Consider the following 12,568-nt stretch of genomic DNA (forward strand, 5'->3'; position numbering starts at 1 on the left):
TTCCCAGACCCTGTACCCCCAGCCCTGACTCCTGCACCCCTCTCACACACCCCTAGTCCCCTGCCTTCCCTGACTCCTGCACCCCCTCACACACTCCCAGCCATGACTCCTGCACCCCCTCACACACACCCATCCCCCTGCCCTTCCTGCCTCCTGCACCCCCCACACATACCCAGCCCCCCCCAACCATGCCCTGACTCCTGCACCCCTCCACAACCCCCAGCCTGCTCCTGCACCCTAATTTCCTCCCAGACCATGTGCCCACAGCCTTGATCCCCCTCCCGCACCCTGAGTCTTGGCCAGACCCCACACCCCAATGTTTTTTTACTTTTTTTTTTTTTTTTAAATAAAGCACTCTTATCCAAAGCACTTTACAACAGTTAGCTAACGGTACAAACAATATTTGGAAAGATCATTAAGTGGCCTGCCAAGACCCTCAGTGATTTTCAAGTGGTCTGTCGAAAAATAAGTTAGACTACAAAAACAATCAAGGTACCTCACTTTATTTTCATTTACTTCCTATTACTTATAGAAGGAGGATGAAGAAAAAAAGAATGAAAAACAGGGGTGTGTGTGTGGGGGGGGGATAAGAGAGAATGTTCTTTTTCTTGGCTGCGTCCCAAGGAGGGGCCCCAAAAATGAAGCTGAGCACAGGGCCCCACTAACTCTAAATCTGCCACTGAGTTTAAGTGTGTTGGGCCTGATGCTCTTCTCAATTACACTGCTGTAATTTGAGAGCTACTTCACACCAGTCAGGTTACATACAGGGCCGGCTCCAGGCACCAGCTTACCAAGCAGGTGCTTGGGGCGGCCACTTCGGAGAGGGGCGGCACATCCAGCTGTTCAGCAGCAATTCGGCGGATGGTCCCTCACTCCCACTCGGAGTGAAGGACCTCCCGCTGAATTGCTGCCGCAGAACGCGATCGCGGCTGCTTTTTTTGTTTGTCTGCTTGGGGCGGCCAAAACCCTGGAGCCGGCCCTGGTTACAGAGGGTATAAAAGATTGCAAATGAGAGGAGAATCAGGCCCATTTTTCTTTTCAGACTGTAAAAGGATCCATTTGAGGTCACTGGAGAAAAATAACTGAAACAAGAATGAAATGAATAAATACATTCATTTCAATCACTAACCTTTTTCACAAGACAGCAAAGAAATTTAGTAGCAAAAGAAAATAATGCTAACTACCATAACTAGGCTAAATTCATTGCCTCTTTTCAATCTCCCTTCACACAGAATGCTACTAGCTTTCTATTTGTCTAAAACTTTACTTGTTCTTCCTTAGATGCAGTGACAGTCTTTAATATTAAGGACGAGGGTTCATTCAGTTATTTTGTAATTTTAAGATCACTGGTTTCTATGTTTGCCAGTGTTAGTTTTCTTGATCAACTCATTTCTCTCAATTAAAAAACCCCACTCTCTAATTGGTTCAAGGCATACTTTTCAGAACAATGCAGAATAAGTGATCTCCATTTCAGGATGCACTTTAACTGGAGGCACTCTACTCCAATAAGTTTCAATAGCACTACTGTCTAAACCATTTAAATAGAGGAAGACCCTACTTCGAGTTGGGCAAAGACAGTTTCCCTATGGGCATCATTAGAAAAATCTCAATAGATAAAGGAAAAGGAGAATTCTATTCCTACAATGCCTTCTTTCTCACATGGTCATCCACTGACGTTTAAAGTCCAAATCACCCTACACTAAATATAGTATGTTCCCCTCAGCACAAAAACAAACAGAAATGAATAAACTGATATGAAACTTAGTATGGCAACATGGAGTTAAAATAAAAGTGTTATCAGCCAAAAAAGATATTGGATCTAACACAATGTGGCTTGTGGGATTTTCCAGGGTATTTTGTGGATTTTCTACAGACACTTGCTAAATGTCTTACTGAACATACAGAGTCAATCCTGCATATTAAATGATATCCTTCAGATGAGTATTTATCCAAAAAACTTCTATTGCAACATTAATGATTGAGATCTTAGTTGCAAAAAAATCACGTAAGTCAGAATCCAAACACCCAAAATAATGTGCCTCTGACTGTATGGATTATTCCAGGGGTCGGCAACCTTTCAGAAGTGGTGTGCCGAGCCTTCATTTATTCACTCTAATTTAAGATTTTGCATGCCAGTAATACATTTTAACGTTTTTAGAAGGTCTCTTTCTAGAAGTCTATAATATATAACTAAACTATTGTTGTATGTAAAGTAAATAAGGTTTTTAAAATGTTCAAGAAGCTTCATTTAAAATTAAATTAAAATGCAGAGTCCCCCGGACCAGTGGCCAGGACCCAGGCAGTGTGAGTGCCACTGAAAATCAGCTTGCATGCTGCCTTCAGCACACGTGCCACAGGTTGCCTACCCCTGGATTATTCTATGGTATTTGGGGAATATTTCATAAACACTGGATACTTAATGTACTGGCTGGGATAAATAATACACAGAGGATTCTTCAGATAGTTAACAGGAATATATATTCCTATGCGGAAATTTAAATAACTTTCAGCTAATACAAAGGTACAGTCCAAAATCCAGAACTCAGGGACATAACATAGGTTTGTGAAATTCTGTTAGGGACTTTGAGTCCATTAACTAATAAATCCAGCTCACCCATATGCATAACTTTCATCAATCATATGACAGATTTAATGGGTGCAATAATCTTCATTTATAAGTAATCCAAGATATTTCAAGTTACGAATGCAGGTCAGATGTATTCTCCCTTTTATGTAATTATTTTAGAACAGTGGTTCTCAACCTTTCAGGAGGCTGATTTGTCTTGAGTACCCCCAAGTTTCACCTCACTTAAAAACTACTTGCTTACAAAATCAGACATAAAAATACAAGTGTCACAGCACACTATTACTGAAAAATTGCTTACTTTCATATTTTTACCATATCATTATAAAATAAATTGATTGGAATATAAATATTGTACTTACATTTCAGTATGCTACTTGAACTTGTTTTTCACTTGTCTGAAGCCCGAGCCCCAGGTGGTGGGGCTGAAGCATTTAACTTAGCTTCGTGAGGCCACCTGTTTATGGCCCCAAGCAATTGTCCTGTTTCCACCCCCAAATGCTGGCCCTGCACTTGCGACCCCCCTCAAGCCATCCCATGACCACCCTGGAGGCTACAACCCCCAAGTTGTGAAACACTGATCTAGATGAGTTGAGTACCACGTGGAAGACCTCTGCATACCCCATGGATATACATACCCCTAGTTGAGAACCACTGTTTTAGAACACCACATGTTAGAGAACGCAATTGCATGAAAACTGCTGTATGAAGAACATTTGGAACATTTCTTTGTCTCTTGTAGGGAAAACCATATCAATGACATTTTCACCAAGGAGTGTATTTTTCTTAACTGAGAAGCATGCCACATGTCACAAAATGCTATAACCAATTTACACTAATTAAATATTATTACTGGGCTTTGCGTAATTTGTGACTACAGCAGTTCTGAATAAGATATGAAAAATGGAATCAAATATTATTAGCGCTTCTGCCCATACTGAACATGTGCAATATGTTGGATAGAGCCATTTGATTCTGCAGTTTCTGCACTGTTTTTATTTTTTCCATAATGATAATCATATTGCTAACTGAACACCATCAGAACTAATTTAGAGTGATTATCACCTCTGAACTATGGTCACTTATTTGGGTATCTAAACACAGATTTAAGTGCCTAACTTTAGGTACCTAAATTTGAAAATTTTCACCAATAACTATAAGGATCTATATTATGTTTAGTAAAGAATGATCTAGGAGCATGAGCTGAATTGAATAGCTACAGCAAAGCACATGTTAGATGGAAAAAAACCCACAGAAGTTGCATGCATCCGGTAATATGAGTTAAATATTATGGGCTAAATTCTGTGTAAATCCAGAAGTAACTCCAAAGAAGTCAGTGAAGTTAATCCACATCTGCGCAGGTGTAACCAAGAGAAGAATTTCAACCAGTAACTGTGCATTTGACATTAGCATTGACCTAAAATTCCCACCCACAGGCAGGTCTGCATACAAAGATCTGTTAAAACAGACAGACACATATACAGCATTAGTTGTGCTGCCATGATAGCATGCAGGGATACACATACAATTCCCAACTATTCAATATTTCACGCAGAGATCAAAGTTCTTGAATATGTGGTTCCATTGGAAAGTCTGGTGATCATATATATTGGAGTGGAAGCACAGTTAAGTTTCTTCTTTTCTGTAGCACATTGTGTTGAATATTAACCTAAAATATCCTTGCATGTGGGTTCATCTCTTTGATTTTTCATATTCCTTCTACAACTTCTGTCTGTATTTGTCCATCTCTGATCCATGTCCTCTGTGCAGCATGAAAATCAGCCTTTTCATAATTCTGCATACGTTCTTGTGATAGACTGGGATTCATATGTTAGATATATTTGAATTTCTGGAGAAATATGAAATTACTGAAGTGTGATACTTTTAAAGTAATGATCAAGAGAGAAACTAACTTATGGTCTAACCCTTAAGCAAGGGAAAGCATAGACTCCTAGAGAAAAGGATCATAACTATGCAAACTATCTTTAGTCTGATGTAGGTAGGCTAGCAAAGGCTGTGAATGATTAGAGGGCACCTTCACAAGTTCAAAGACCCTTTTGAAATAATAGGAGGCAGGGTTAAGTCTGTTTGTCCAGGACATCAGATACTTACTCTATGTTCGAAATTTATTGAAAATAGTATTATTCCACAATAAGAGGGCCACAATAATCTTATGGATGGTGTCAGCAATGAGTCTGTCAGAGTTGCTTACCTGCTTGGCATACAAACAAGCACAGTATTACCTTTACTTCAAAAGACTCTCAAGAATATAAAGGCTGTCACCTTGTGACCAAATGCACCTGTATATTCACACCCTACTCACCACTATAATAATCTTTGTACAAAATATGCCTTGTGAGGTATCATTTGAAAACCAGTAACTTGCTGATTGCTAATATCATGGTGAAATGTACATAGCAACACTATATGTAAAGGTATGACATAAGCTGAAATTTTGACTGAAGCGTGTAGTTAAATAAGCTTGTTTTGTTCTTTAATCATAACGAATCCAGCCTGGTGTTTAAACTGAATTGTTTGGTAACTCCAATTAAAGTATGCATCCGAAGAAGTGGGCTGTAGTCCACGAAAGCTTATGCTCTAATAAATTTGTTAGTCTCTAAGGTGCCACAAGTACTCCTGTTCTTCTTTCAATTAAAGTAGCAAACTTTTGTATATTGATCCCTTACAGGGGCAACGGGCCTCTAGTATCTGAATTGTCCAGGAGGCACTTTTGTGAAAATCCGGGACTGGGAGAGTGTTGGAGTCACCTTGCAAGAGGTAGCCAAGGCTGGTGGAAGCCAGAGTGTTGACTGGAGTGTTGCTGGCAGGCTGCAGCTGTACACAGACACTCAGGGTGTGACCTGCCTGTGGTCTGTGAAGGGCCCAGGTTGGGGCCAGACAAACAGGCAGTCAAGGCTTGCATCAGATTCATAGTGAAATCCTAACCCTATTGAAGTCGGTGGGAGTTTTGCCACTGAAATCCTGACCCCACTGAAGTCACTAAGAGGCTCGAAAGACACAATGGATCATTACGATCATCTAGTCTGACCTCCTGCATAACACAGGGTATAGAACCAATAATGGAGCACAGGGGGTGAAGAGAGGGTGGTCAAGCAAAAAACCTCAAGAGCTGATAAGAAAGGTGGAGCAAGCTGTGAATGGTCTTGCAATTAATGTACAGTTTCAATGAATGGGACATTATTAGCTCTTCTAACACCACTTTCTTATTTTGATGTTGGTTCAAAATGAAAGTAATAAGAAAGTCAATGAGAAAGTAAACACCAATTCTTATGAAATTGGCACTGCCTGAAGAACAGTTTTCATGGTCAATGAAAGTGTTCTTGTACCCACAGAGTGTCATAGTCTTATGTTTATTCATCATTTTTTTTCATTTCACTGATATGTTTTCAGAGACTATTAACATCTTGATGTTTCCTGATTAGTTCTGTTAGGCTTTAATCCTATGAATAAGCATCTTGAAGCAATTTATGATTGCTTGTTGTAGTTAAAATGACAAGGAATAATTAAAAACATTCACCACACATTTCAAAACATCTTTATAAATGGAGAAATCAGAACAGCCATGTACAAGTTGAGACCCATTTCCTATAGGGAACTAGTGCTTAGAACTATATCAACTTTATAAAGAATGTCATACCTCCAACTATACATAATAAGGTTTTTAGTTCCATCAAAGAATTCTGGAGATGAGCTAAACCTTGAGAATGATACTTGAATGGCCCATGTTACCAGAACAACAATCAGGCAGGTCAGCCCTTGTTTTTTTGAAATCTTTAGTATTTTTGTTTAAGAAATACACAAACACTTTTTTCCTCTTGGAGGACACTGTATGTAATTTCATATAACAACAACTGAATATTCCTGTGTCTGTGTAGTAACACACCATATCTGGGGTACTTGAAGGAAGCAGGATTATTTTACTACAAACAAAAATTTAATTTTCATGAACGTTTCTCAATTCTGGTTGAAATTGTTACTGTATTTGTACGAATACTGCTGTCACTCCTTCACATAATTTCCAGAATTCTCAAATATTTTCATAACAGATATCTGAAAACTCAAGGTACTTTATTCGGCATATAAGTCAGGCTTAAACGATTTATACAAAGCAAACCCAAACATTCTAAAACAGTGTTTAATTATGATCCTGTGCAGCTCTCACTAAAGTAAATGGGAGTCATGCACAGGTACATGGAGCAAGAATTTGCTTTATCGTATAAAAATATGTGTTCAGAATATTGTAGCAGGTGAAATGTGAAAAGCCCAGAATTCTGAGGAACCCAGGCTTCTAGCAAGGACATCTTTTCTCAAAGAAAAAACCCCTGTTTTAACTGTCACACTGTAATTTGGAAAAAGAACAGGAGTACTTGTGGCACCTTAGAGACTAAGTATCAGGGGGTAAGTGAGGTTTTTACTCATGAAAGCTTATGCCCAAATAAATCTGTTAGTCTTTAAGGTGCCACCAGACTCCTTGTTGTTCTTAGAGACTAACAAATTTATTAGAGCATAAGCTTTCGTGGACTACAGCCCACTTCTTCGGAAAGATCAATGTTAATCAAGAAAATATAAACTACCTCTGTGCCACAACCATTTAAAAATAGTGTTTGTGTCATGGTTGAATGACAGATTGAATTGAACCCCATCCTAAACCTTGGCCTACACATGTGAAAACAATAACATTAAACAAGAGCCATCTAGTTCACACATACACCGTTTTCTTACGGAGTAACAAAGTGCAAGAGTGAGATATGCATTAAGAAACACCTGAAATGACAATAAGGGCATCTTCTACTTCTCTTCTAACTTCTCAGATGTAAAAGACAAACTCTCCCCATGCCTACGATTCTAGTCTGTTTCAAAAACAAGAAAACCAAGCCAAAACTTTTATCTCCTGGCCCCATTCAGTTTCACTATACAATGGGATTTACACTCCATTTTATTACATTGTACCTAACTAGGGTGCTACATTGTTTACTAATATTGACACTGCTGTAACTTTACAGTTCTATGAAAAAGATTCCCAACTTAAAATCAACCGATGGCTGTGGTCAGCCTGTTGGGACATTTGATCATTGGCTCACTGAGTTGCTGCACTGAAAATGACCTCTTTCCTCAAACCAGTACCAAAGATTTCCACACGCACTGTGGCAATCTTCCAAACAGCAGCGTGATAGTGCCAATAGAGACTGTTCCGCTTCCGATGATAGGGGACAACAGGATTATTACTGGTGAGAAGGAAATGGTTGAGACTGTAAAGAAGGAAATAGGAGCCCCAAATGAGAAGTGGAGAGAAAACGTAGAAAGCATCCTGCTCAGACAATCTATTATCTGAGATACTTATTCAAAATAGGTCCCAAGGGTGCTTTACCCAACGCTCCTTATAAGATCAGTTAAGTAAAGAGAAACCTAATCTGGGCTGATTATTGCAAGAACAGACACCGATGCTATAGATCAGTATCAACACAGTTCGGTCAGGAAAACATAACTCCGGACATTGCAACCGTAATAGCTAAAGCGAGACAGCGTGCAAGTTGCAGCATGATAGAGGCAGTTACCTTGCTACCCGACCCACCGGACTGCAATGGGGCAAGGCTTTCACCCACTGCCTTGGGGGACATCACATTTCAGTTTGCACACAAAACTCAAGCCCACCCACAGTGCAGCTGCACCTTTGCTCCTCCGCTGGGCCAGGTCTGAATCAGGGTCAAGGGGCCTATGAGTCTGCGTCGGGCTTGCACTTTCTCGGGTGCTAGACAAGGGCACCCATTAGGTACACAACCCGTTACCCGCCCCGCCCTCCCAGGGCATGGAACACAGAGGCGGCGGGAGGGGTGTGTGTGTAAATACCAGCTCCAGCCTCTGTAAACGAAGAGTTACAAAGGCAGCGAGCCCCCAGCCATGACACGCCAGGGGCTGCACTGACCTGAGATGCCGCCCCCAACCACGATCACGTCGCATTTCTGGCTCATGGCGCTGCCTCGGCTCCCGCTCCCGGGCTCTGCGCGGCTGGGGCTCCCGGAGCAGCTGCCGCTCGCGTCTCCCTCGCTGCCCGCCGGAGTCTGACAGCGGCGCTCCCGGCTCCGCCCGCCGCCCCGCCAATCACGGCTCCGGGGAGCCGGGCGCCGCGGAGTTCCGCCCGCTGGAGGGGGAGCCAGCCGGAGGGGTGCGGGGAAGGAGCGCGCAGCTCTGCGTGTCAATCAGGTCCTGGGAAAAGCGGGGCGAGCCTCCCCCGCCCTCTGAAGCGCCACCCCGGCGACCAGTCTCGCTTCCTCTTCCTCCCTGCGGGTTTCTCTGCTTGCGGGGCGCGGCTCGGGTCTCCTGGGGATGAAAAGTTCCTTGCTGCATGTGCCAGGGGAGCGCGCGCCCAGGAGAGCCAGGCCAATGCCCTCCGAGCAGCAGTGCCGGTGAACGGAGCAGATCCTCGGGTGATCCCCAGACACTGCACAGCTTAAGGACTAGACGGGGTGGCCAAACTTACTGACCCTCCCCACCACATGTGACAATCTTCAGAAGTTCCAGAGCCGGGAAGCACCTGCCAGGGCTCACGTGCCCCCGCCCCAGATTTTTGCCAGGGTTTGCTGGCCCTGCTTGGTTACCCGGTGTCCCCGAGCCCCCTCCCCGCACGGCAGCTACTGGAGCGGGCAAGCTGGGAGCTGCGGCCATGGGGAGGGGCAGTGGCAAACAGCTGGGAGCTGCAGGGAGAGCCCCTGCTTTTGTTGCTGCCTCTCTGTATGCATCCGAAGAAGTGGGCTGCAGTCCACGAAAGCTTATGCTCTAATAAATTTGTTAGTCTCTAAGGTGCCACAAGTACTCCTGTTCTTTCTCCCTAGGGAGCTAATGCAGCAGCTCCTCCCTGCCTCTCCATGCAGTGCTAACACCTGGGAGCTGGAGGGAGGGGCTGCTGAGGGTAAAGGGGACCTGCCTAGGGGGTGTGATGGAAGTTGTTGGGGGGGCAGCAAACCTTTACATTTTGCACCCCCCCACATAGCAGATACCAGTTGTATCTGGCAGAAGCCCCAAGCTTCCGCTCTATCCCCCAATTTGCTAAGGGGAGGTGTTCTGCGAGCTGCACTTTAACTGTACAAGAGCCATGTGTGGCTCTGTCAAGGGTTCCTTCCCCACTCTGAACTTTAGGGTACAGATGTGGGGACTCGCATGAAGTTTATTTCTACCAGCTTAGGTTAAATTTTAATACTCTGCCACCACCAAGTGCTTTAACAAGAAACAGGGAAAGGACCACTTGGAGTTCCTCTTCTCCCAAGCGCTTACACCCCTTTTCCTGGGTAGGCTTGAGAAATATCTCCCCAAGGCCCTATACCACTTTCCCTGGGAAGGCTTGGTAATCCCCTCACCAATTAGTCCTGGTAAACACAGATCCAAACCCTTGGATCTTAAACCAATGAAAAATCAATCAGGTTCTTAAAAGAAGAATTTTATTAAAAGAAAAGGTAAACTTCATCTCTGTAAAATCAGGATGGAAAATAACTTTACAGGGTAATCAGATTCAAAGAGCCCAGAGGAACCCCCTCTAGCCTTAGGTTCAAAGTTACAGCAAACAGAGGTATACCCCCTAGCAAAAGGAACATTTACAAGTTGAGAAAACAAGGATAAAACTAACATGCCTTGCCTGGCTGTTACTTACAAGTTTGAAATATGAGAGACTTGTGCAGAAAGATTTGAAGAACATGGATTGATGTCCGGTCCTTCTTAGGCCTGATCTACACTAACCCCCCAATTCGAACTAAGGTACGCAACTTCAGCTACATGAATAACGTAGCTGAAGTCAACGTACCTTAGTTCGAACTTACCGTGGTCCAGACGCGGCAGTCAGGCTCCACCGTCGACTCCACGTACTCCTTGCGCCGAGCAGGATTACCGGAGTCGACGGGGAGCACTTCTGGGTTCGATTTATCGCGTCCAGACAAGACGCGATAAATCGAACCCAGAAGTTCGATTGCCTGCCGCCGAACCAGCGCGTAAGTATAGACAAGCCCTTAGTCCCAAGAGCGAACAACACCAAAACAATGAGCACAAACAAAAGTCCTCTCTCCGCCCCAAGATTTGAAAGTATCTTGTCCCCTTATTGGTCCTTTGGGTCAGGTGTCAGCCAAGTTACCTGAGCTTCTTAACCCTTGACAGGTAAAAGGATTTTGGTGCCTCTGGCCAGGAGGGATTTTATAGTATTGTATACAGGAGGGTTGTTACCCTTCCCTTTATAGTTATGACAGGTTCACATGCTACAGTTTGGCCTCCCTGACCTAGACTAAGAGAGACAGATACTTTGATGTCTTTTCCCGGATAGGTGGGGGTGGCAGGTTTGTAGAAATTTTGGTGGTGCCCAGAACACACAGAGCCCACCCCCCCTCAAACTCCGCCCCCCCGCCTAAGGCTCTGGGAGGGAGTTTGGGTTGGGGAGGAGGTATGGGGTGCAGGCCCCTGGGCTGGGGCAAGGCATTTGGGTGCAGGACGGGTGAGAGGTTGGGCTCTGGGAGGGAATTGGGGTGGGGGAGGGGGTCTGGGGTGCTGGCTCTGGGATGGAGTTTGGGCGCTGGGTGTAGGCTCTGGGCTGGGGCAGGGGGTAAGGGTGCAGGAGGGGATGAGGGGTGCAGGCTCTGGGAGGGAGTTTGGGCCGGGGGGGCTCTGTGTGCTGCTACCCCCAGGCACTGCCCCTGCAGCTTCCCATTGTTCGCAGGAGCACTTGGGGCGGGACACAGACCCACCCCACCCAGGGGCCACAGGGAGGGGCTGGCAGCTATGTGGAGTGAGCAAGCAGGAAGCCGCTCAGCTCCGCTGCACTGCCGGTGATGAGTGGGGGCCCCGGGCTGTTTTAAATGGCCCGGGGGATACGGGGGTGCCTGGGGCGGAAGGCAGGGCTGAGGGAGAGACCAGTTCTGGAGCCGGGCCCATGGTGCCTGGGCACCAGGAATATTCCTGGTGCCCAAGCACCACAGGAGCATAGAACTCGCTGCCCATGCTGATAGGTAACTGGGATCCTGCTGTAATAATCTACAGTTTGGGGGTAAAGATGGCTCTACCTGGATCCTGCTCACTCTTTCCTTCCCACGCCTTCCCCTCTCCCTCCCCCAACTCTAAAAAAATCTTTGTGATTTGAATGGCCTATCAAAATAGTCCAGTTTAAAAAAAAATTAGTCCCTGACATGTCCTCACAGAAATCTGGATCCAGTACTGGGAACCTACCCATATCCAGATTTTGGCTCTGATCCTCCAAATTCCACTGTCTAAAGGGAAAACCAATATGGCTACTCTGAATTTCACAATAGAAACAGGTTTCAGAGTAGCAGCCGTATTAGTCTGTATCCGCAAAAAGAAGAACAGGAGTACTTGTGGCACCTTAGAGACTAACAAATTTATTAGTCCACGAAAGCTTATGCTCTAATAAATTTGTTAATCTCTAAGGTGCCACAAGTACTCCTGTTCTTCTTTTTACAATAGAAACAAAAAATCAAGATTCCAGTTCAAAAGCACCAGAAAAACCTGGATTATCTCCAGGGCCGGCTCTGGCTTTTTTGCCACCCTAGGCAAAAAAGCCTCCCGCCGCCCCCCTCCCCCTCCCAGCGCGGCAGGGGAGGGGGCTGAGCCCGGCCGTGGGCTGCTCTCCCCAACCAGCCAGAGCGCAGGGGGGAGGGCGGCGAGCCCGCCGCGGCTCTGCTCGCCCCGGCGGCCAGAGCGCCAGGAGGAGGGCGGAGAGCCCGGCCGGGGCTCTGCTCGCCCCGGCGGCCAGAGCGCCAGGAGGAGGGCGGAGAGCCCGGCCGGGGCTCCGCTCTCCCCGGCGGCCAGAGCGCCGCGGGGAGGGCGGCGAGCCCGGTCGCGGCCCCGCTCTCCCCAGCAGCGAGCCCACTGCGGCTCTGCTCTCCCCGGCGGCGGGAGCCGGAGTGCCGCACCGCGCCGCCCCACTCCAGGTGCCGCCCCAAGCACAAGCTTGGTGGGCTGGTGCCTGGAGCC

General features: G+C 45.7%; 1 protein-coding gene across 1 annotated transcript in view; it reads right to left on the reverse strand.

Annotated features, from left to right (window-relative positions):
- LOC101932805 (amine oxidase [flavin-containing] A) overlaps positions 1-8,760 on the reverse strand; it is a 52,019-nt gene extending 43,259 nt beyond the window's left edge. The window contains exon 1 of the mRNA XM_005301773.5: positions 8,529-8,760. Within this exon, the coding sequence (XP_005301830.1) occupies positions 8,529-8,574 (46 nt within the window). The 5' untranslated portion in view covers positions 8,575-8,760. The remainder of the gene's footprint in view (positions 1-8,528) is intronic.
- Between the last annotated feature and the right edge of the window lie 3,808 nt (positions 8,761-12,568).

This window comes from Chrysemys picta, chromosome 1 (genome assembly GCF_011386835.1).
Source record: "Chrysemys picta bellii isolate R12L10 chromosome 1, ASM1138683v2, whole genome shotgun sequence".
Classification (NCBI taxonomy): domain Eukaryota; kingdom Metazoa; phylum Chordata; order Testudines; family Emydidae; genus Chrysemys; species Chrysemys picta.